At 47.9% G+C, this 25,748-nt stretch overlaps 1 protein-coding gene across 1 annotated transcript in view; it reads left to right on the top strand.

The window, feature by feature from the left end:
- Ptpn14 (protein tyrosine phosphatase non-receptor type 14) overlaps positions 1 to 25,748 on the top strand; it is a 137,928-nt gene that overhangs the window by 69,052 nt on the left and 43,128 nt on the right. Inside the window, 2 exon segments of the mRNA XM_055609243.1 lie at positions 16,177 to 16,274; positions 20,826 to 20,893. Coding sequence (XP_055465218.1) covers positions 16,177 to 16,274; positions 20,826 to 20,893 — 166 coding nt within the window.

Raw genomic sequence — 25,748 nt, 5'->3', positions numbered from 1 at the left:
ACCTGGCAGGTGCTCTCATAACTAAGGCTGGCATTGTGGTTCTGCCACCTGTACAGCCAGGGTCACATGGCCCGGTGCTCAGGAAGGCCCGGAACTTGGCTTTGGCACTACATTCCATCTTGAAATCTTTGACCAACAGGCCCTGTATTTCCACTTTCCACCACACTGCAGTGAAGGAGCCTCAACAAGGCCTCTGTCCTGTTGCCTGTGCCTGAGGCTGGGTGGATCTGAGTGTGCTCTTAGGACTGTGATCAGAGAAAAGTGCACTTTACAGAACCCAGAAGACTGGAAGCTTTTATGCAAATAGAAATGTGCCTCTGTTCCCCGCTTCTGCTCCTGGCTCTCATCCTTGCTGGAAAGAGTTGAGACGGGCCGGAGCTGATGTGTGTCTCCCTTCTCAACTACAATTTCCTCGTGTTTAACTGAGGAGTCCAGAGGTGCACGCCCTCAGTTCAGCCAGGTTGTGCCTAAGTCACAGGCTCACAGGTACTGAGCTGCTTCTGTCTCCCAGATAAAAGCCACAGTCTTCAAGGACTGTGACGGGGGGACGGGGGAGGGCAGCTGTTTAGGTCCTGCTGTGGCTGGACACACTGGCATCAGACTTGACCATGAAATGCAGTTTCTGCATGTCCTTTGTATCTGGGAATCAAATGGGAATCAAACACTCAAATGATCTCTAGTAATAACTAATTTGCTACAATTTATTTTTTATTGAAAGGGAAAAAATTAGCATTTTAAAAGCAAATAAATCAGAAACCTCCCTCCTGTTTCAAAGGGGTATTCCTGTGCAGTGCTCGATGTTCCTTTCTTTCTTCATGTGTGTAGTAAGCCTGTATGTGGACATGTGTGTGCATGTGTATGAGTTCACATGTATGTCTGGGCACATGTCCATAATGTGTGTGCACGCATGTGCAGACCTGAGTCTCTTAGACTGTTTTCCTCTTCATTCATGGAGACAGTCTCTCAGATGAACCCAGAGCTGGCCAGTGTGGCTTCTCTGACTAACTAGATTGTCCAGGGACCCCCTGTCTCCACCTTCCAAGCGCTGGGATTATAGTCAGACCACCATGCCCCCCCCCCCACATCCTGGGATCTGAACTTTGTCCTCCCGGAATGCTGCAAGCTCCGAGAACAGGTAGCTGTCTCCCAACCTGATCTGTGCTCTTTTAACGATGAATACATATCTGTATGTTTTACTCATGAGTAGAACAGTTCAGAAAAACAGGTATACTGTGCCACAACTCTTCCCCTTCAAAAAAGTAACAGTTTGATTACAACACATTGCATCCTAAGTTTTTATGTGTTTAGGGGCTTGTCATTTGGCATGTCTCTAAAAACAATAAAAAATAAGGCACTTTTTAAGAGAGCAATCATGAAAACCAGCTGAAAAGTAATTTAATTTTTTAAGCCAAACTTTTATTTTTCCAAATACTTTGATTTTCAAAGATGTGTTTGCCCCTTCATTGAGACTCCAGAGGGCTGGTTAGTTTAACATTGCAGAGCTGGGAAGGATGCGGTGCTTAGTGAGACAGTGAGGACTTAGATCGGGGAGCAGGTTAGGAATTGTACATACTGTATTTACCTCAGAAGTTGAGTGACTGTGATGACCACCACGGACCTTACCTGTGGTGAAGGACAGAGAAGGGAGAAACAAGAGTTGTGGGAAGAGATGACCACTGTGTCCAGGCTGTGCTTGATGGCGGCTCTAAAGACTTTCACACCTCATAAAGAATCCTTTGGCTCTGTAGGGGAGTCATTATGCTGGTTGGGATTGGGCCTGGTGCGTTTTCCAGGTGTGGGGAGTCAGAAGCTTGGTGGGATACTGAGTTGGATAGAAAGGGAAGGGAGACAGGAAGGGAAAGGGCAGGTCCGAGGTGTCCACGTGCCCATATATCCCCTCACTGACCCATTTGATTTTCCACCTGTCTTCACACTTTAACTGCCTCCAGAAGGTCTCTGCGGTTGAGTTGAGTGTACCAGTGTTTTCCCACAATACCCCGGTGAAGACCTTGTTTGTGCATAAGCATCACTATCGGGCCGGACTGTAGGTCCTTATGCTATCTGTCAGAAGAGAGCCAGGGCTCAAATAGTTCAGAAGTCTTGTGTACTGGTGTCGGTGTCTGCCTCATGTCTGATTACCCAGGAAGGTTATTCATAACAAGGACATTATATTATTTTTCTCATCACTGATCAAAATGCCAGACAAGTGTACTAAATAAATAAATCTTTTTTTTTAAAGATGCAATTCAAGAGAAGAAGGATTTATTCTGGCTCACGGTTTGAGAGGACACAGGGATGTCAGCAGCTTTGTGGAGGTGTGAAAGCTAAGATGACATAGGAAGCAGGAGAGAGAGAGAGAGGTCAGACTATAAACCTCAGCGCTCTGTCCCCAATGACCTGCTTCCTCAGCTAGGCCCTCCTTCTAAAGGATCCCAAATCCCCAGAAGCAATACCTCCAGCTGGAGATCAAGTGACCAAGCTCAAGACTCATGGGAATATGTCACATCAAATGTTAATGGGTACCAATCGTTTTATTTCTGTCTTCCTCATCTGACACCTCCCAAATCCTGAGCTGCCATAACCTGTCTGCCAAGATATAGAATAATAGTGTGACATATTATTCTAGAATAATAGTGTAACATCTAAACACAGTGTCCCATAGTTGACAGAGTGTTCTCTTCACTGAGCCAGATGACAAAGGGGCATTGCTCAGCCACACTGCCACACTGCCACACTGCCACACTGCCACACTGCCACACTGCCTGGCCCTTTGGCCCCCCTGCAGTGGTTTTAGGTGAACCAGGCCTGCTGACTTGGGAGAAGCCTTGGGAGGGATTTGTTTGAGCTCCCTGAGAGTCCTTGCCAACTCCACCGCTCTCTTGCCCTGTGGCTGCTTAGACATACCATAGAATTGCTGGCATGGGAGGGCCAAGCTCTGTGAAAGAGAAGGAAGTAGTATAGACAGAGCGAGGGGGAACAGGCACTTCTTTGAAGGAGCCTTTTACATAGTGAGCATTGTGCAGCAGTGGAAACCAGGATGGGCTTTCGTTTGAAGTCATCAGTCATCTCTAGCTTTGGGCACATAGTGCCAGCTGATGACACTGAGGCCTTCAGAAGGGCAGAAAAGTAAGATGTTGGAAATAAGCAGTGAAAAGGTGTCAGGCTACCAGGTGTGGCTGTGAAACTCCGATGAGCCGGGCAGAGGGGTCAGAGGGACAGGCTACACCTCGCTTCTCTTTCCCACCCGCAACGAGGTCAAAGCAGAGTGTAGCACATTTGAACTAAAATTAGCCAAACCCAAGCCAGATGCCTGATGCTTTACTAGGAAATCGTGGAGAGAAGTTATGTTAGAAAGAAGGGGTTTTGACGAGCTAACATTTTTTGAAGATGGTAGAAACCAGGACGACGAAAGCATTGTGTTCATCTAAGTTAGACTTGAAGTTTTCTTGGCTGGTGTCCCTGAAATAAATGACCCGCTATGAAAAGATGGAGGCAGTCAGTTTGGCTCTGGCGGGACGTCTGACGTAAGTTACGTAGCTTCTAGAGTTCTCCAGTCTGTTTCGAATGATTCTTGGAATCACAAAGAACTATTTTGGTTTAATGTTCAAGGAAAATGAAAGATTCCACAGAACCAAGCAGCTGCCCCAGAAGCCCCGGCCCTGAAGGCGCTTGTTTCTGGGGTAGGCCCGTACACTGCTCGTACTGCGTGTCAGTGTGTGTGGCCAGTCAGGACGGTATGAGTGTTGTGGGTGCGTGTGTTAGAAACACAGATGGGGCCTGGGGAGATGGGTAAGAGCGCTTCCTAGGTAGTCAGAGGACCTGTGTTTGGAGCCCCCGCAAACACAGGTGGGGTGGAGATAGGCAGATCCCGTGAGAGCTGGCTGGCCTACCAGCCTGGCCAAAAAGCAGCCTGTTGGTTCTGTAAGAGAGCCTGTCACAAGGCAGTGACGGAAGGGCAATAAAGGGGACACTGCATCCTGCTCGGGAGTCCTCCTGGCTCTGTGTATGTACACATTCCACAAACGTCACTATGTATGAAAACATGTATGCACTGGCAAGAAACAAACATGGATAGATGTTTATATCTTTCCGCAATATCAGAATGTGGTGAACAACAAATTCGTAGCTATGTCTGGTCCACTGGCCACAGTGTGTCAGGGAGTCTGACTTCCCTTGATAACTGGCCCTTGGTAGTCACAGGCTCGTGTGTTCCAATCTCAGTTACTAACATTAGTTTTCTGTCCCCTCTACACACACACACACACACACACACACACACACACACACACACACACGTCCATAGATTTTACTGGAGGCAGCGAGAGACCTGGTGAATATGAAGGAATCGCAGCAGGTGGAAGGGTAGATACTCAGGAACACGGTAGGAGAGCTTACGGGGCAGGCAGAGTTGGGGGCTGAAAGCCACAGGAGCACAGGTAAGCCCACCCAGTGCAGGTACGGTCCAGAAGGACCACCTGGGCAGCGTGGCCATGCTCTGCCCTGGAGGACGCTCAGAAACCCTGCCACCATTAGTTTTCCGTGGTGCTGCTGTCTGGGCGGGGTTACGTGTTGTTTTTATTTGGTCCATATTAGGGTGTGACACCGTCATAGGCCTGCTGTTTTCCCTCAGTCCATGGGCCTGGTTTTTTTTGAGTGTTTTTAATACTCCATGCATTCCCAAGTACTCTACTATGTTTACAGATGTTGCCCTCCTCATTGCTGTTTATCAGCTATGCTGCGTGGCTGCTTGTGGTGGTGATGCTGTGGTGTGTGTGTGTGTCTGTCTGCTTGTCTGTCTGTGTGTGTGTATCTGTGTGCTCGCAGAGACCAGACAGCAACCTCAGGTATCTTCTGTCAGGAACCACCTGGCTTGTTTTTTGACAGTCTCTCACTCCTCCCTTTAGCTGGCCTGGCTAACCAGCAAGCCGTCTCCACCTCCTGGTGCTGAGATAGCATGTTTTGATAGCAGACACCCGACAGAGAAGTCTATAAAAAGCAGAGGGTAAGCGTTGGCTCCCGCCTTTGTGGGTGTCCCTTCGGACTGGTTGGTGCTGTTGTTCCCCAGAGGTGGCTCGTTGTGACGGGGCACTTGATGGCAAAGCTGCCCCCCTTGTCTGATGGGAGGAGTAAGGAAGAAGATGGGTTGGGTCTCCAGGCCTGGGCCCCTCCCCCACGGCTTGAAGCACTCTGCCTTGAGCTCTTGGTTCAGGAAGGACACAGTTCACAGGTTCCTGTCCTCATTTCTAAGGGCTGGTTTTCAGTTCTCGGTCCTGTGCTGAGGAGGAGGACTGTGTTGTAGCTGCCCCTTGTGGAACAGAAGACAGAAATCACAGTTCTCTGCTCCACAGTTCCCACCCCGGCCCGCATCTTCAGCAAAGGGTTGCTGTCTACCTGTGTGTATTCAGCCCTGTGAAACTTCATCATTTTTCAGTCTAGTCAACTATTTTTTCTACCCCAAAATTGTCTTCATGTCAAGGCTTATAAGAAAATTTTGGTGTCTCAGGAGATGGCTCAGTGATTAGACTTGGGATCCCCAGAACACACAAAATGTGACCCTCTGTAATTTGGGCTCAGAAGACAGAGGTTCCCTGGAGCAAGCAGGCTGCCAAGATTAGCCATATTTGTGAGCTCTGGGCTCAATTAAGAGACTCTGAGTCAAAGAAAAAGGTAGGGAGTAATGGAGGACAACTCAGAGCAACAGCTCTGGGCCTCCACACACGTGCAGATACACTCCACACACTTGCTCGTGCATGCCCACACGCTTGCACAACACATATGTACACAAGAGAAAAAAAATTTAAAGATTTTGTTGTTGATACTGAGACAGTTAGAAAAGTAGATCTTCAAGGATGAAAGGACACTTAAAATTACTCAAGAGCCTGAAAAACAGGATTATAGGGAGGCATTTCCATGCTGAAAAAAAAAAAAAAAAAAACGGGCACAATTTTTGCCAGAAACCACAGCGTGGAAGATACTAGATTCTTGGGCTGTGACATTTGCCAATCTGGTATTTTATTTTTGGCAGTCGTTGCCACGTTTGATGTCTCCAGCCACTTGTGAAGATTCTGTGAGGGAGACTGTTCATGGCCAGCCCTGGAAATTCCATCAGTGGCCAGTGGACTCATGTTGTAGTGTGGCTCAGATTTTGGGTACCCTTTTCTCCTCTTTCCCTCTTTTCTTTTGAGGTCTGTGCTCCTAGACAATAGAAGATGTAGAAGTACCTACACGCCGTGTGGGCAGAGCAATGGACACAGGAGCCTGGCCAGTCTCCGAAGCTGCTGGCAGCTCCAATTCCGCATGTGTAAACAGAAATCTTAGTGTCCTGGAGCCTCTGTGGCTGGCCTGAGAGGATGTGAAGGCACCCACGACACAGAGAAATCACTCCGCTCCTGTGAGCCTGGCGTGTCCATATCCCGGTCAAACTGTGGAAAGGGAGTAGGAGGAGCCTTCTGCCCACCCTGATCAGAAGTTTACCTCAGCTGAAGCTGAGGTCCTCGTGCTGGTGGTGTCCCAGGGCCTGGTGTGTCACTTGCCTTCTGGCAGGTGTGGAAGCTCAGCCTTCTCTCCAACGTGTGCTGGAGGGTTGGAGGTTCAGAACGTTGCCTTTACAGAAGCTGAAAAGGGCTTGGTTCTTGGGCTCTTTCTGCAGGAGCAGGGGTGGGAGGCAGAAGCCCGGCCCTCCGTGTTCTCCACCCACAGTTTCAGGGTCAGGAGTCTGGTTGCAGTGACCTAGAGAGGCTGGGAAGATTTGTAGCTTCTCTTTTATCAGAGCCCTTAGGAGCTATGTAAGTAATTAGTTCTGTTGCCTCATCCCCCCTGCAAACACCTCTTAAGCCTGTAGTCAGTATTTCCTCCTTGCCTCAGGTACATGACCTCACCGGCAGGAGACAGACCTTTTGGCAGTGACGTTGCCCTTAGTTAAGGATTCTGAGGAGGAGCCTAGGCCTGCTCTCTTCGTCCATTGTCATTTTTTCTTCACACTAGGCATATTGCTAACGGTTCCTCCACCCCTGCTCCCACCCCCACCCCCATCAGCTAACCACATTTTTAGGCATTTCTGCTGACTTCTTGCCACAAACCTGGCTTGTAACCAGAAAGCCGGCTCCTTGGGCAGTTGACTCATGCTTGCAGGGGTAATTTAAGCTCCGTTCCCACACTGGATGGGAGGTAATTCCGTGGACACATGATCTTCAGGCCAGGCAGCTGTGTACTTCAAGCAGATGAGTTAGTTGTCATATTTATTACTAGGGTAAGAGGGATGACGGCTCCCTGCTCTGCAGCTGCAGCTCAGAGGCGTGGCCAGAGCAGCCCGATGAGCAGGCCGCTGGAGTCTTGACGGATCTCCTTCCTGTTCTGAACCCCCTTTGCTCAGATTGGTTAACAGCTCAAATTCACACTCTTCCCATTGCATGAAGAGTGATGAGTTTACCCTCCCTCGCTGTTCATTGTAAGCCTTACACACACATACACACACACCACACACACAAGCACCTACACACCTCGTGTTGGTGAGGAGTGAACCCAAGTGTGTACATATCCACACGCTAAGTGCTTTAATATTGAGCCATATCCCCAAGGCCAAAAGGTCCCCCATCTCCTACTCCTGTCACTGTAGCTCTCTTGTCCTCCTCTTCCTCCCTCTCCGTCCTTCTCCTCGTCCTGCATTTGTATAGATGGGGCACAGAGAGACGTCAGAGGACAACTTTCAGGAGTATGTTCTCTTCCCACCTTGCCCGCTGCAGAGGCAGGCTCTCTCTTGCTGTCTCTGCCACACTGTGTTCCAGGTTGGCTGCCCAGGCACTTTCGGACACATCGCTTCTGCCCCATCTTGCCGTAGGAGCGTGGGACTGTGCGCACCCATCCACGTCACGTGGATTCCCGTGATTAGACCTGAGCTGTCAGATTTATGTGGCAGGTGTGTTCACGTTCGCACACTGATCACCCAGCCAGCCCAGCATGTTTTGAACCGGAATTCTCCGTATTCCTCCACGGCCTTGAACTCTTGCTCTCAGGTGATACTCCAGCCTCAGGCTCTTGAGCACAGGTTCTGAAGTTACACATCACACCAAACCAGCTATTTCTGAACCTTTCCATGCCCTAGACAGGACAGGGGACCGGCTTAGTCGGCGGTGACTCATCGTCCTCGGCTCCCTCTCTGCCTCCTCCTGTGTCACCCAGCCTCCAGATGCAGGTGTGGAGAGTCCTTGAGGAGATGATGCAGGAGCCTGGGCTGTTCAAGGCGGGGCATCAGGGAAGGGTGCTGGGGACTAGGGGAGCGCTGGGGGCCGGGCGTGCTGTGGGCTAGGCCACACTGGAGGCTTTGAGGGATGGTGTCATTGTGGGACAGTGACGTCTGCTGCCTTGTGTGGGAGGGTTAGAGAAGAGAAAAACTGACCTGAGCCTAGAGGGTAGCCTGGCTCTCACAGGGAGAGACACCTTGGGGACCTTGAGGAGGAAGGAATACCCTGCACACAGGAAACAGTGTAGGCCCTGCAGCTCTGCAGCCAGGAGGCAGCAGCAGCTCTGACCTGCGCTGCTCCATGCCTTTAGGGTTTTTCCTTACTAGCATGCCGGGTATTTTTTTCACCTGCTTTTCTTTCTTCCAGGTAAAATTCATAAGATGTAAAAACCACACAGGCAATTCACTGTTTTTAGTGCATTTACAGAGTTGGACAAACATCTCCACTACCTCGGAACTTTTACAGCCATTTTCCCTCCTCTTTCCCAGGTTCTGGTGACAGACTATCAGTGGGGTCATATAAGATGTGTCTATGTGTCTGGCACCTTTCCACAGCCTGGTGTCTCAAAGCCCACCCACAGCACAGCGTGTGTCAGTACTCTCTTCTTGTTCTCCTTAAGGGACCCAGCTGGTTGGTAGCCCAGGTAGAATGTGTGTGATTCCACCCCTTCCTGTGATCCCACCCTCTATGACCCCACCCCTTCTGGTGGCTTTATAGCGTGGTGGATGGAGCACTTTTTGTTTCTTCTGCAATTGACTTTTGGACTTTTTGGTGACTGTAGGATATGGTGCTATTTGTACTCAAGGTGTTTTGTTTTGTTTTTCCCCCCGAGACGGGGTCTTACTCTGTAGCCTTTGCTGGCCTGGAGCCTACGCTGGCCCTGAACTCACGGAAATCTACCCGTCTCTGCCTCTTGAGTGCTGGGATTAAAGATGTGTGGCACCACACCAGGGTCATACCCAAGGGTTTTAATTTTATTATGTGTGTGTACATCCATATGTGGCACAGATTCTATAAGGAAGTCGTAGGACAGTTTGCAGGAGTGCAGTCTCGCCTTTCACCGTGTGGATCCCAGGGGCGAAAACAAGATCACCAGTCTAGCTGGCAAGGAGCTTTACCCGCTGAGCCATCTTGCCAGCTCCTTGTACGCAAGCGTTTGAGTGGCTTTGAATCCCTAACTTTCTTGGCTGTATCTGGGGCACAACTGTGGGGTGGTCATATTTCTGTATAACTTTCTTAGAAGCTGTAAACTGTTTTCTGCACCATGAGAGATTTTGAGGTGGGTTAACAAGCTCGCATTTCATTATGACGTCAGCACTTTTCACCACATTTTTCAGGCTTCTGCAGTCATGGTTCATATCAGCTGAAAGAGGCAGGCCTCTGTGGCCCTTTCTAGTCCTCCAGAGAGGACTGACTGTGAAGGGATCTGTGCCCTTGACACAGGACAGACAAGAAGAGGCAGGACGTTCCCTTTGCTCTGTGATGTGTTGTGGAAAGTGAGTTACTTTTCCGCACAGAACCCTGGTTCAGTGTAGGCCACTATTAAGGAGTTTATGGTCTCTATACGGTGTACTTGGAGTCCCTGTAATTTGTTATAATTAACTCAGAGTTCAAGAGCAGAGAGCGTGGATCGCGTCTGGGCTTGCCTTGGTTCTTATGCAACATCTGCTGTCATTGGTCTTTTTTTTTCCCCCCCTGGTGCTCAAGGCCTGTGTGTGTTTGTGTGCATTTAAACAAACACTGTCCTTTTTAGGAAAGAATCCCAGGCCTTTGAGTCATGGAGACTCAGAGAGCCTTCCCAAGAAGTTAGGTGTCTCTGGTGATAGAAGGTGACTGTTGACTAGGTGCTGCTGGAACCTTGTGAGGCTGAATACGGACCACGAGAATCCTGTGTGTGTGTGTGTGTGCGCGCGCGTGTATGTGTGCTTTCATGAGCACGCATCAGTCAGCTTGTGACTGTAGATAAGGCCCAGTGACAGGCTTTCCCTTCTAAGAGCTCAGGTTTCTCCCTCCTACTCCAGAATCCTAGAATTCTCATCTTGGTCTTTTCCTCCTACCTTTCTTTCTTATCTGTACAGCAAAATGTTAAACAGAAAGCAATGCTCTGTGAGGTGCATTTTCCACCATCCTGGGAGAAGGTCCCAGTACACGGTAGCAAAAAGGCTTTTTGCTACTGCTAGTTATGAAGAAAGGTTTGTGGCCAGGAAATGGTGTTTTGAACCTTACCCTGCTGTTAATGATCAAGACAATCATGGCCTTTCCCACTCTGATTCTCCATAGTACTGTGAAGGCTTTAAAGATGGCTTATAAAGATGCCCTACAAATTGTGGCATCCATATTGGCTCTCGAGATGAGGAGAGAAGTTGGCTGAGCTGGGTTCGCCCTGTCGGGGAGGAAGGAGCTAAGAGGAACACAGGATGGCACTGGGGAGATGGACCAGTGGGCACAGCTCACAGTGCCTTAATCCACCTGCTTTCAGGCAGCATAAAAGCAGACCCGGAGAACTCTCAGCCATGGGATGAAGCCCACTGCAGTACATTTGTAGGCCAGCCTCACGGATGCTGAGGCAGGGCTTGTGGGGGAAGGCCAGTTTCCTCCAGCCTTCCCCAGAAGGCCACAAACATCCCAGGTAGTAGTGCTTTCAGTTTTGTTTTTATTTGAAAGTTTCAGGGAAATGGGAGTCCCCTCCTTTTCATGTCTGTGGTTGGCCCTTGCTTGGATGCGATGCCATCTGGCTTTTTGGTTTCAATGTCATCTTGGACAAGTCGTTTTCTCTGAACACAGTTTCCTGCTGTCTGCATGGAAGGGCCGGGTATGGACGTTAAAGTCTCCCCACAACTTACTTGTTTAGGGTCAACTGCACAGCGTCTGTCTATGCTCCCCAAATCTCTATGGCACCCACAATCAGAGAACTACCCTGCACACTTCGTCTGTTCACCTGAGAGGCAGTAGCTGATCGCAGAATCGTCTTTGTCCAGGATACTGGAGCAACATAAAAGGAATCCCTTCTTGCCCACGGTAGTTTTCAGGACAAAGGGAAACAGGAATCCCACGGGCTCTGAGGATGTCTGCTAGAGGGTTGCAGATACTTGTATGCACACTCCAGGAGCCCAGCACTGTTACCAGAAAATGAGGTTATCCAATGCTAGGGAGGGGTCCTCCAAGCAAGCATCTACAGTACCATGCCGGCCCACCGCTCCTGCCTCCATTGTCATGGTGAGGGTGCTGGCGTCCTTACATGGCAGTCAGGGCAAATCCAGGGCTGAAGGCTTTGCTGTTGAGATGGGTTCTTCCCAACTTGGGCTTCCTCTGCTGCCCCGGACTTGGAATGAAGGATTCTGTTGGGGGAGGGGTGGGAAAAATATCCTCAAGGCTATGTGTCTGTGACCTCAGCCTTTGAGTTCCTGGCACCCTTCTGCGGTAAGACAGGCCCTGCTTTCTTTGTAGGCTACCACAAAGCATTTCTCAACCAGAAGGGACAGACCTGCAAAGTGTAACACAGACAGAATGCTCAGATTGCACACAAGTGAATTAGAGTGGGGGTGAGGGGTCCCAGCCACACATCGGGAAACACAGAGAATAACGTCATGCCATGTAGATGGTTCAGGCAGTTGCGTGTCTCTGTCTTAATACCGAGTGCTCCACTGATGTGCTTTAAATTAAAGGCAAGGTGAAAAAAAATGAATTAAGAAAATTCACCTTTATTCAACATGCAGAATTGTATCTCAGTTCTTACAGGGAGAACCAGCTTATAAGCTACAACCAGTCCCTGGATATCTGTAGCCAGATGGGGTGAGTGTTTCAAGGGCTTTGAATATGAGGAATGTTTTAACATTTTCCTTGCAAGCTTAGATTCAAAGAGGACCTCTTTGGAAACTTGGCTGTGCTTCATTTCCTGGCATGAGGATTGCTGGCTGGATTTTTCCTTTCCACCCACAGTGCTGGCAGGGTGGGGTGTACTTCCATGAAATTGTATGTTTCCAAAATAGGACCCATGGTTTTACTTCACTGCAGTTAGAGTTGTATGTCTAACCAAGAAAGAGAGGAACCCAATGATTCTAAAAACAGAACGCCAGCTTTGCTCGCAGATCTGATGGGATGCCATTTTGATATTTCACAAAGCGGCTTTCAGTGGGAAAGTAAATGGAGCAAGTAATTTCCAGATTAGTCTAAATTTTGTCCTTATTTTTTTCCAGTCTCACTAGTAACCAGCAGAGTGTCATGTAGCGACACTACAGAGGTCTCTGTAGTCTGGATGGCTTCCAGAAGAGCATGCAGCCCTGGCGTTCTATATCTAAGCACAAGCCTATAGCAGCCTATGTGTGAGCAGCGTTCCAGTGTTCCTTGGTTGGAGTCACTGTTTCCTGTCCCAGGAGGATCTGAGTAGAACCTGTTATGTGTGTGGGCTAGGATGTGGCTAGTGGGTAGAGGGTTTCCCTTAGCATGAAGCAGCCCTGGGCTTGATTCTGGGCACTGCTTACGAGTCACCATGGCCCATGCTTCTAGAGGGCAGGAGTTCAAGGTCATCCTTGGTTACTTAGGGAGTTGGAGGCCAGCTTGGGCTTCATGAGACCCTGTCTGAAAACCAACAACAACAAAAGAACTGAATGACCCTGAACAGCAAGCATCGGGCTCAGGACATGTGGAGCTGCTGTTTGGCCAGATCCGCTGGGTTTCTTGGTCACTGGTGTAGTCTCCAAAAGAATCTGCTAACAGTCTCTCTACTGATCATTTTCACTTCTGGGGTGACATGGGAGACAGCTCCAGTTCTGGCACACACGTGACAACATCCTTACATACATTTCCATCGGGTACTGCAAGACTGCCCTGTTAGACGATGTTAAAAACTGACAGTGAGGCAGAGACTGGGGCCTGGTCCTCCCTAAGATGACAGCATATTTTGCATTCATGCTCCCAGAAAAAAAAAAATGCTTCCTAAGTTCATGTTGCCTGCCCCTCTGACTTGAAGGACTAAGTGAAAACGACCCACGGTAGAGAAGGGATGCTACAGGAGATTTAAACTTCATGTAATTAGTACTGTAGGTGAGCTGCCTCCTTTCCCAACTGAGATGCCCCTCCCCCGACACACACTTTGGTCAGTTTTGAGACTCCCATTGTAGCTTTCCTCAGTAAGCCTGAAGGTGCCTTTTGGTCTGAGAGATGGCTCATAGGCTCTGCAGGGCTTTTGTTCTTGGTTTTGATGCCCTTAAACATTACTGAGAGAGACAGTGTGGCCCACAGGGCAAAGCTGACACCTTTCCTTGTCCCTCTTTTCTGCTCTCATCCTCTCAGTTTTGAAAGTAGGATCTTCAGACTCCAAGTGGTTAGTCTTCAAAGAAGTGTCTGCTTTCACAGTGAGCTCTTGGCACTTAAAAGGGGTTTTGATAACTTAAGGATCCTCTTACTGGCTCTGTTTCCTCCCCCTAAGAACTGCTGGGGTTGCTAAGATAAAAGCTCCTCCACAAAGGACTCCTGGGCACCTCCCAGGGTCTCCTGAAGAGAAGGTTACCTGGAGTGAGTGAGGCGCTGTTCCCTGGAGAACTGGTCCAGGGGCGTAGTGAGCGAGATGACAGAGGTCACTGAGCACAGAACCTTGAAGGCTGGGTGTAGAACTCAGAAGGGTGTTGTGCTCTGAGATGAGAAGCATCCATCTAGAGCTGTGGACCTCCCTCCTTCTCCAGGTTCACTGAGCTGCCTCCCAGCAGGTTCACCAATCCTGTGCATTGACAGTTAGCTGGTGTTCATTTTGTTTCGAGACAAGGTCTCACTATATAGCCCAGGCTGGCCCAGAGTTCATTATCTAGCCTGGGCTGGCCTTGCATTTGTGATCCTCTTCTCGGAGCTCCTTGAGTGCTGGAATTACAGATCCACACTGCCACATCTGGTGCTAGTTTTTAAACACAGGTGTTTCGTGTATTTACCTAATTGGCTCTGCAAGCTTTGCCTGTAGTGGAGGGGGCTGCACTCTTCCAAGCAGAGGGGGTAGGTGATGTGCGGTCTTAATGGGGCTCCTGCAATACAGGAGAACAGAGGGACTGGGATTACGATTATAGCCTGGCTCGGAGGGGAGACAGGCAAGCATGTGCCTGTGGCCGGCCTCAAATTCTCTTTGGGAGAAACATGAAAACTGGGAAATATGAATTGGGGAATCGATGGTCTGCACAGAGAAAGTCAGAATGCCAGAGGGTTATGACTGCAGCATGCATTACTGTAGCCATTCAGGATTCTTAGTGTTGGGTATTTTGATTTACTCTTGTCAGGATCCTAAGTTCATATAAAGTTGTGCGTCAGTGTTATTTGTTCAAAGTCTCATGAGGGAACAAGCCGTGGCTTCCTTTTCCTACTGCAAGAATCAGTCTCTCTTTTCCCCCCTTCCTCCCTTCTTTCCTCCCTCCCTCCCTCTCCCCTTTCTATGTTTCTCTCTCCCTCTCTTTCCCTCCCTCTTTTCCCCTCTCCCTTTCTTCCTTCTCTCTCCCTTCACTTCTTGTCTACCCATAATGCCTTGGTCTCCCTGGGGTTTGCATTGATCTTAATGTTTCCTCCCTGTTAGTCCCAGCACTTTTAGAGTTGAAGACACTGGCTTTTCATGGCCAGCAAATGACTTTGTCACTAATTCCTTTTCTGTATGCTATGACTTGGGGTAAGAGGAATCAGAACTGTGTCCACTGAGGGGTAGTTGTTGGTAGACAAGTAGACCAAAGGTTTTCTGTGTGGCTGGCGTCTACAGCTCAATGGTGATCATTCACTGATATAGCCAAATGATTCGGACAGGAGGAAAATTCCTGACTGAATGGTGAAACCTAGAAAATGGCTATGACTCTATCAGATAAAAGACCAGGTAGGAGCAGGAAACAGAAGTAATTTTCTGTTGTATATTCAGTTTGATTTAAAAGGATTTATTAAGTAACTCCCAGTGTCTGCCCTTCAGATCTGAGTCTAGCTTTTTTTCCTGCCAGAGACTAACCTGTTTTGCTTTGCTTCTTTTCCTGCTCTGCAGACCCAGGGTGGCTGGGCTGGGGTGGGCAGAGAGCCAGTGTCTTGCCCTCTGGCAGTCAGTAGGCCAGTGTGTCATAGAACTGCCATAGTCAGTTCACTTGATTGTCTGTCTCGAGGGAAAGTGGGCTTCGGGTAACCTCAGAATCAAGTTATGGTACAGAACGATTATTAGAGGAGCAAAAGGGCCACTAGTATTTCAGGATCCATTGTGGGGCAATCTGGCGGGAGGGATGACAGTGAGAGCCTGGAAGCAGACACCTGCTGGAGGAGGTCTCTGACCCCGTGAGGCGCTCTGAGGGAGCGCTTTAGCCAGAAGGGCAGCGCCCGCTCTTCCAGCTTCTGTTCGTATGAGGCTGCACCTCTGTCTGTCTGCATTCTGCTTCTGGAAAAGATGCTCCAGGTTGGAAAGTTAAAACCAGCTACATTTTCATGTGTCGGAAACGTATGAGGTGAAGCCACGCTCTAAAAAAAAAGCTTCAACAGAATTCCGCATTATTTGACCAGTTAGTGATCTGGTCTAGGAGACTTTCACCTGTATACATTTTTGATTTTTAAGACTCATTTTTATTATTTTAAAATTTTATTTCTATCTCAGCTAGGGCAATCAATGTAGTCCCGTCCCCTGCCTCCCGCAGACATACCCAGAAACTCGTCTCTCGGGTGCGTCTAGATTTTTGTCAGATTGACTTAAGCCATCGAAAGCAGGCACTGCTGAGTGTTGCTGTGACATCTTCCATCTCCGTTCATCCTGGACACCCCCAAGCACTGGGTGAGAATGTTTCTCACTTCTGGTGAGCTGGCTGCACTGAGCAGAGGGGTACAGGCAGCAGTCACTGTCCATCCTCTGCAGAGGTGACACCATCCGTGCCACCTGGACATTGTGCTGTGAACATAGTCCAGGATCTGTGTGTTAATGCTTGTTCCTCTCGTCCCGTGACAGATATCAGTATTACCTGCAAGTCAAAAAAGATGTGCTTGAAGGGAGGTTACGGTGCTCAGTGGAACAGGTGATCCGGCTGGCCGGCTTGGCTGTGCAAGGTAAGTCAGCTTGTGGAGCACCATCTTCTGCTTCGCTTTGCTCTCTCAGACCAACAGTTGGGTTTGGTTAAGGGACCTCTGGCTGAGGCTCCCTGGTCACTTCAAGATGGTTTGCATTAAGATGCAAAAATCAGTGATTTGGGGTCGCAGGAGGGTAGCTTTCCCAAAGCTGCTTGTAAGTCAGCCATGCTTGTTTGTTGTGGTTCTAACTGAACAAATAGTCTTTAAATCCCGCCTGTAATTGAAACTGAGTTTCAGAGTGTGGGGGTGTTTTCTTAGGCTTAGTCCGCTGTACAGCGAGGTCATGTTCTGTAACCTGATAGTGTGAGTCACTACCTAAAGTTCATGGATGGACGTGTGGCAAAAAACAGGACTTGCAGTGAACTTGTCTTTCAACCTGCCCAGCTCTTTCCAGCCTTCCCTACATTGTAGAATGTGTCATTATGTGTGCTTTATTTTTTTAGTCTTTGTTTATGTGTGCACGTGTGAGTGTGTTCCAGGTGTGTGACAGCTGCGCTACAGGTGGCTGTGAAGCACTATGTGTGGGCGCTTGGGACCAACTCAGCTCCTCTGGAGGAGCAGCAAATGCTCTTAGCCACCGAGCCAGTCTCCAGATCTGCACTTTATATATATATTTGAATGGTGGCTTAAATGCATTTGGTCATATTTAAAGTGAGAAGAGTGTGCATAATTTGTAAAACATTTTTATTTTGTGTCTGTGAGTATTTTTCCTGCAGGTGTGTATACACACCATGTGTGCAATGCTGGGGGAGGCCAGAAGAGGGCATCAGGTTCACTATGGATATCTGTGAGCCCCCATGTGGATGCTGGGAACTGAACCCATGTCCTCTGCAAGAACAGCAAATGTTCTTCATTGCTAAGTGTTCTGTCCAACCCCAAGACAGTATATAATTTTTAAAAAGAAACTGATTTCCCTTTCAGTTCTTGTTTTCTTGCCAGCTGAAGGGTTCTGATGGCCTGGGCTGTGAGCTGGACTTCTCATTCCATACTTGGAACTGAAGTCAAACCCTTTGGGTGCTAATGTCTGGAGAGGTGGCTTCCTCTGTCATTTCACTCTGGGTAAAAATGCCCAAAATATATTTATTGCATTTCTTCTGTCCACTCAAGGGACAGAAAGAGAAGCAGTGGTGATGAGGTCATTGCAATAACACAAAGGATTGAGACAGTTCAGGGTGTCCTTCATCTTCAGATTCGGCCTTTCTCCTTTAAGAGTCTCTGCTTTCTGTTCCCTGTGTATTCTCCTCCTCCCAGCGCTCACTCATTTGTTGTACTCCAGGCATCCTGGGTGTTGGAAACCCCTTGAGGAAGTTGGTGGTCTCAATCTGGATTCCCTTTTTATTAGGTCCTTGAAGTGAACATTTTGCCTGTATGATGAAACTTCCTTTAACTATATTATTATAGTTATGTTCAAAACATCATTCTCCTGGGCTGGGGAGAGGGTCCACAGCTAAAATGCTGGCATGCCAGCATGATGACCTGAATTCAGATCCCAAGAACGCACATAAAAGTTGAGCACACATAAAAGTTGAGCACACATGTGCATGAACTGGAGCCTCCTGGGCCTGCTGGACAGAACCATGAACGTCAGATTCAGTGGGAGGCCCTGCCTCATGAAATCAGGTTGCAGAAGCACTTGAGAAGGAAAAGAGACTGGCCCCCCTCTACGCGGGCACACAGGTGGAAGAATCACCCTCCACATGTATACAGTGTTCTTTGGCTTCCTCCTTTGCCTCTCCCTCTTGCTTTCTCTCACTTTTCTAACAGTCCCCATTGGGCCATTAGAAGGACACACCCACAGAAATTGAAATGTGGATAGGAGATATGGGTGATTGAACTTGAAACAGGCTTGGTGAGTCATCTCTGCCCCTCTGAATGCCTCACCTGAGAGGCAGCCACACTCTGTCTGAAGAAGGAGCTTCACTTTCTCTGCGACTCTGTGGTGTTGGCTTTTCTGTGTGTAGATGCAGCCCCTCTTCTACTCACTTTGTGATAAAAGTCTTTCCTGTTGAATGGAGATCTTGTGTGGCGTCAGGAGCCATCCTGTTAAAGGGGCTCTCATTAGGCAGGTGGGCCTTCTGGAAGGGGGTCTGTTATTTTGCAAGGTCTGTACCACGATACACCCAGAACTGCTTCCAGTCTCTGACACTCATTCTTTGTGCATGGCTATATCTCTCTATAATCTGGTGTGGTGGGAATCATCGCTTTCCATGTATTTCCTGCTGTTCAGGTGAATTAATTCCTGATTAGGAAATTCCCGACTTGATTCAAACCATTTTAAAAGTTAAATTGTTTTAGAACATTTTAAACAACTTTAGAAAGTTTATGGCTGCAATAAATACCTTTGTGGACCTCCAGATGCCTCACTAAGAGATAGGCTTAGGGTAGATTTGTAGCCTCAGCCTTGACACAATAAATATAAGCAAATTGGTTTAAACTTTCCGTGAACCCAAATTATGTCATTATATACAAACTGTTCTGTTGCAATTCCTTGTACTTTGTCACCTTATGGCATTATATACTGTCATTTTACATTTACTTTGTTTCTTGGAATGAAAGACAGATAATATTAGCACCCCAAAGATAGCTTAAAAATGTGGAGCCAGGTCAGTCTTAATTGAAAAGACATATATTCTTGTAACTTGTAGATCCTGTTAACCTTTAGGCCTTGTCAACCTTTGTCACTCTGAACTCACTATGAACTTATGCTATGGATACCTTCATAAGAAATGTTTAGTTTTAAAACATGTAACCTGTTGTATTTGGAATTCATCTGTTTTTGTGATTAATTGCCTTTTTTGACTATGAGGTAATTCCTTTTCTGGTGTCTTTGCCTCAGAGGTAAAAAGACGATACAATAAATAGTGGCAGGACACCTATACACCATTGTCAGAAGCCAGGTGGTGGATGCCCATTGAATGAAAGCTGGCTGGAATTCGCTTCATCCATGAGTTGTAAATATGTATATAGATATGTGTTTACATGCAAATATCTCTGTTTGTCTAATTTTTGTACATATTTTACATGAGTGTATGTCAATTGTCTGTATGTAAGGAGCTCCTTTTGTATCGTCCATTGAATGTGTATATGAATATGTACAGGTCTATATGTCCGATTGTTTGTCTATTTGTATGTATGGGCTGATCCTATGGAACTTGCTGCAGTTTCTGCAGAGGGAATGCCAGCTATAATCAACATCTCAAATGTGAGCTTGTGGGAACATCTTTTTCCCCTGCACGTGTGTGCGTGAATGTTCTTTGCTTACTTTCTCCCTCTTTTTCTTTTTCTTACCAATTTACAAATAAGTTAACAGCGATTCAGGCTCTAACTGTTGGCCTAGGACAAGCAGGAAAAGTTTACTTTAGCCTGTAGAGGCCTCATGGGTGACCTGCGCCTACGCAGGAGGATTCTTAGACCACAAAGCCCCTTTTCACAACCCCTTGCATTTTTTGCTAGAAGCAGTTTTACAGCCTGGCTGCAGGTGAAAAAAAGTGACCAGTTAAAGTTCTCTACCTTTGCAGCAGTGTAGCCAGTCACTAATCCTAAAGAAGGAATCCTGGGCTCCCTCCCCTACTTTTCCTTTCAATCATCTTTCCTGGCTGTTTGCTGATTGGTTGCCTGAGCCACATCAGCTCAGTGACCCAAGAGATAAAGTGAACAGAGAACTCAGCATCCTGTCCCAGATCCTACCCTGGACCCTGGAACCTTTCAAAAGCAGAGAGAGACTTTGGCAGTCCGACCCCAGAGGACCTTTTCCATGTGGGACTGGATTTTGTAAAAGCTAGGCAGAGAAAGGCAAGGTATTTCTGTGGATTTAGTATGCACGTGCCCTGGCATACCATTGGGAGATGGCAGTGGGGAAGAGCAGAATTCCTGGCTCCTTGTGACATGTAAATGCATTCAGGAGGTGTGAAGATCTTTGAGGTTGCTTGCCAAGGGTGATTTACAGTGGGGGTTTCCAGCGGCAGATACATTTCCAGCTACATTTCTTCACATTAACCTTGACTTAGAAAGTCCCCTTGGCAGACAGGCATGAGATACCAGCCTGGTACATACTCAACAAACAAATACAGGTTTGTTTGAAAGTCTTAAATAGCCGTTAGGGCTTGCTTCCAAATTTCCCTCTCTTTCTAAAAATCATCTAGTGGCGTTCATATGCCAGTACTGACAGGTACTGGGCAAAAGTGGAGACAACCACAGATATACTGACAGTTGCTAGGTGGATATACTGACAGTTGCTAGGTGAAAGTGGGGATGCCTGCAGATATACTGACAGTTGCCAGGTAGATATACTGACAGTTGCTAGGTGAAAGTGGGGACGCCTGCAGATATACTGATGGTTGCTAGGTGGATATCCTAATGGTTGCTAGGTGAAAGTGGGGACACCCGCAGATGTATCTTGTCACTGCTCTTGTCTAATGGGCAGCTGAGAGAGTGCAGTAGACAGGCATAGGTAGGCACAAGTTTGCTGGATTTATTCTGTCTTTGTCTTTATGTAATGACTGTTATTGTTCCCCTGTCTTTTCTTCCCAGCTGACTTTGGAGACTATAACCAATTTGATTCCCAAGAATTCCTCCGAGAATATGTGCTGTTTCCGATGGTGAGCTCATTTTTTTTTCTTGGATTTTACTTTCCTGGGGCATTTCGTTCTTTATTTTGAAATTCTCTGTGCTTCCTGGGGAGGAGGTCTGCATGCTTTAACATAGGGGCGAGTTTTATGAAGCATCAGGATATAAGGGTGTCTCTTTCCACCCCAACTCCCTGCTTTCTGACCCCCTGCTCCCAAGACAGGACCTTGGTAGTAGAGAGAGATAGCACCAGGTCTTGTGGGTTGATTTAAAGTTTATCCGTTCTTATGGTATTGTTTATGTTTTTGATAGAATCTCGGAGTTTTTATGTAACTGTCACGTAATCAGAAAGTATAGACTATTTTACCTCTTCCTTTCACATGTAGAGCTTTGTCTATCTGTCTATCTATCTATCTATCTATCTATCTATCTATCTATCTATCTATCTATGTATCAATCATCTATTTGTATCTATCATCTATCTATCATTTTTCTGTATCTATTAATCATTTGTCTATTATCTATCTTTCTGTCATCTATCATCTATTTATTTGTATCATCTGTCTATCATTTATCTATTATCTATCTGTCTACCTGTCTACCTGTCTATCTATCTATCTATCTATCTATCTATCTATCTATCTATCTATCTATCACCTATCTACCTATTATTGCTGTGATTATTTCAGCTAGGCTGCTTGTACCATTTGAATGCAAGTGGTCAGAGTGGGCTGGAAGTAGCTCATTGTAGGTCACTTTCCTAGCTTGTGTAGCCATGGGTTCAATCCCCAGAACCACAGGAGAGGAGAGGTAGGGAGGTTGGCGAGAAGATGCAGAAACTGGACTAGTTTGTAGGAGCATAAACACATGTGAAACATAGGGGTGAGTTCCCTCAAGGAGCGGAATGGCTCATACCGTGACAACTCTAAAACACTGATGAGAGAAATTCAAGATTACATCTGAGAGGAGGGAACTCCATTTGAAAAAGATGCCTCTATAAGATCAGGTTGTAGGCATGCCCGTAGGGCATTTTCTTTGTGATTGATGGAGGAGGGCTCAGCCCACTGTCAGTGGTGCCAACCCTGGGCTGATGTCTATAAGCAGCTGAGCAAGCCACGAAGGGCAAGCCAGTAAGCAGCATCCTCCATGGCCTTTGCTGAGCTCCTGCCTCCAGGTTCCTGCCTTGTTTGAGTTCCTGTCCTGACTTCCCACAGTGATGGACTATGGATACAGAAGCTAATTAAGGGCTTTCCCTCCAGCTGGCTCTTGGTCGTAGTGTTTCATCACAACCATAATAACCAAATGAAGACACCATGTGGCCATGACTGACACATCATGGCACTAGGAGACACATTGACCACTGGAATAAAACGGAGTTCAGAAACAAATCCACACACACATGCAACCAATTTGCTTTTGACAAAGAAAGCAAGGTTGTCAAGGGAAAGGGCAGTGTGTTCAGTATGTTGAGTTGGGAGAGCTGGAACGGAATTGGGGCCTTACTCACCCAGAGTGTATGAGTGAGTTGCAGGTGGAGTAAGATTCACACATAAGCCCTGTGTGACCTTAACACTCTTAGAGGAAGACAGAGGGAATGCTACAAGATCTTTGTCTTGGCAATGGTTTCTGATATATGACCCCTGAAGTACAAGGAATTAAAAAGCAGCAGGGGTCACATCAAACTAAAGAACTTCTGCACAGCAAAGCTCACCCATGAGGAGAAGACATTTGCAAATATCTTGGACAAGGGACTTGTCTCCAAATCTGTGGGAACTCAAATGTGATAATAAGAAAACACATAACCCTGTTACAAAATGGGCACGTGACCTTTCTTAAAAGAAGATAAAAATAAAATCCAAGAGGCATGTGAAGAATATTCAGCATCATTGATCATGAGGAAATATCTATAATGGTGTGCTGCTTCATTCCTGGTGGGATAACTGCCATCAGTGAACGATCATGAATGTTAGTGAGGGCGTGGGGAGAAGGGACTTGTGACCACCACTCAGTTGCTAGGGTATGTGTCAGCACAGCCATGAGGAAGGTCCAGAAGAGACAAGATCTTCTCAGGAGTGCATATGGCTACTGCCTGTCCTGGAGACACTTCTGCTGAGTGCTCGTCACCCCTCCACATTCCTCTGAACATACTGAGTTTCCCCGGGTCTTGGGAGTTGGTATCCTCTGCTGGCAAGTGCTCTGCTGGATTTATGTGTCATTGAGGTCGCTGTTCCCCTGCCCGCTCCTTAGGAACAGTTTACTGTCTGCCCAGCATGTCCCATTCACACACTTGCTCCTGGGCTGGGCGAGCGCTTCCCAGTCCCTCCCACGTTTGAACTTCTTCATTCCGGTTATTTACGTGTGCCAGTTAAAAAAGTGCCAGGCCTGGGTCCCCCTGCCGTCTGCCACACAGTAGGTGCACCTACACATTTCTGGAATGAACCAGTGAACTGAACTGCCCAGTCCTGAGCTGACTGGAAAAGGCATCACCCCTGGGGAAATCTGTGGCTTTCCTGAGAGGAGTTCTAGTGAGGGTGTCTGCACACTCAAGATGGAGTGTGGAGGAGCTGAGCTGCCAGCAGCCCCGTGTGTGCTCCGTTGCAGAGACAGTCATTCACTCGGTTTTCTCTTCGTTTCCTTTTTTTTTTTTTTTGTTCAGTTGTTTTGTTCCAAATACTGACCTGCATAACAGACGCCCGGCAATGAAGCCTGAAGCTATGCAGGAACTGACTGGGGCCCTGCCCGTCCCCAGGGCGAGACTCCCCAAGTCAGAGTGCGGATTCACAGATCCGGAAGTACACTCAGGCTTTGCACCTCAGGGTTTAGAACAGCCTCAGCATGACTGGGGTGTCAGCTGTGTCTCAAAGGGCACTGTGTGTGTGAAAGCTAGAACAGAGGCGACAGGCATGATCAGGACAGAGAAGAGAGGAATTTGGGAAAGAGTCCGCTGTCACTTTTGCTATATCTCCTGGGAGGGGACCGAATCATGGTGGCTGAGACCCAAGGCTTCTGAGGAGTGAGAGTTCTTGGATCCTGTGTGGTGGCCACTGCCGCATCTAACAGAGACCGTTATGGGCGCCCGTCTGAGTCCAAAGGGCGGAGTCTGCAGTTCCCAGGTCCTGGCGCCTCTTTCCAGTGAGTTGTGCTGAGACACATGGGTAGCTGAGGAGCGCCTTCCTGGAGGTTTTCCTCGGGACCCCGGCACTGTCCTGTCCGTGGCCTTGCATTTGCCCTGAACAAGAGCCTTCTGAAGCTCAGCTTGCCAAGTAGTGCCCACTGCCCACCCGGCCATAGGCCCTTCTCCACTGTTCTCTCTAACAGCCCTGCCGCCCGCCCTCTCCCCATTAAAGGGATGAACTTGGCCAGACAGGTACCCTGGGGGGCAAAGCATGCTCCCAGCTGTTTTTGTACTTTTTTTTTTTTTTTTTTAAATTTTGAGACAAGGTCTCACGAAGTTGTCCAAGATAATGTTGAACTCACTATGTAGCCTAGGTCGGCCTTGAACTTGTGCTATCAAGCTAGCCTGCCTGAGATCATTGTTCTTAGATCTAAGCTTGCTCTCTTCAGAGTGGTTCCCCATTAGCCCCAAGGGGGTGTTTTTATTCAAATTTAAAGTAAAATAAAATTAGAGATTGAGTTCCCTAGCTGTGTTGGCCTTATCCTGGTGGTCGTGGTGTGTCCAGGGGCTGCTGTGTGGGACGAGCAGAAGTAATTCTATCTTCCTGCACAGTCTCCCTGCGAAGCGCTGAGTGTAAAGCTGGTGGCCGCCTGTGCTGGGTTGGGAGTGTGTCTTGGCTTGGACCCCAGCCCTCACCTCTCTTCTGAGTATGCTTCTCCGCTCCATCCTGCCATGGTCTGTCCTGGGTGGTCTGTGGTCTAAAAGTTTACCACACAGTTGCTGGATGCTGCCAAGGCTGTATTGGGGCTGACAGCCTTACTGGCCATACAGCCTGGAGCAGGTTAGTGGATTACTCTAAGCCTCAGTCTTCCCTCTGAGATGAGAGTAAATCCCGCTGTGATGACCAAGGAAAATGCCTGGACGGGTATGTACCTAAGTTAGTCCAGGGTAAATTCTCAGTAACCAGTCATTTGGATGTGTCGTTACTACAGTAACTATTACAGTTTCTGTCCCTATTATATGTAAATATGAGTTGATAATGCCACTGTGTGCATTTTGAAATGTAGGCCAACAGGAGAAGCAGAGGGACAAACTGCTGTTAACCAGTTTTGTATAATCAAAGCTTCTTGTTCGATAGTGTGAAAGTTACCTGCTGTGCACCGAGTTTAGTTCAGTCAGTATTTGTTGACCACTTACTTTGTATTATGAATGTGGAAGGGCCATTGTGCAAAAGCCCCATGACTGGTTCCTCACGGGATGTGAGGGATTGCTGCCTGTATGCTAGCAGGTGAAGTAGAGCAAGGAATGAGATAGGATGGTATACAGATAACTGCAGGAGAAGCAGTGTAGACAGAACATGCAGAAGGTCCGAGGGCACCCCCAGCAGAAGGGTAAGTCCAGGGGAGGGAGGGCGCCGTGGAGGTCGGTGAGAGCCATTCCGTGGTGGTGCTGTGGGGCTCTTCCCAGAACTGAGGGCACGAGTGGAAATGGAAACAGTAGAAGCTGTGTTGTGAGCAGAAGCTTGCCTGAGGCTCTGACCTCTCAGGGGAGGAGGTTTGGAAGGAATGGCTGGGTCCCACTGAAGAAAGCCCAGATGCCAGGCCCAGGTGTCGGCCTAATTGTGCAAGCAGTGGGGAGCCATGGAAAGCTGTCAGCTCTCTGCTTAGCTCTACTGGAGCTTTCACAGGGGAGCAAGCATGCATTCCTCTGCCGGGGGAGGGAAGACAGGACGATCGGCCCTGTTTGATCTTGCTTAGTCCCCGGGTTGTCAG

This window comes from Psammomys obesus, unplaced genomic scaffold (assembly GCF_907164565.1).
Source record: "Psammomys obesus unplaced genomic scaffold, mPsaObe1.curated_primary_1811, whole genome shotgun sequence".
Taxonomy (NCBI): domain Eukaryota; kingdom Metazoa; phylum Chordata; class Mammalia; order Rodentia; family Muridae; genus Psammomys; species Psammomys obesus.
This window is presented reverse-complemented; position numbering and strand designations above follow the sequence as displayed.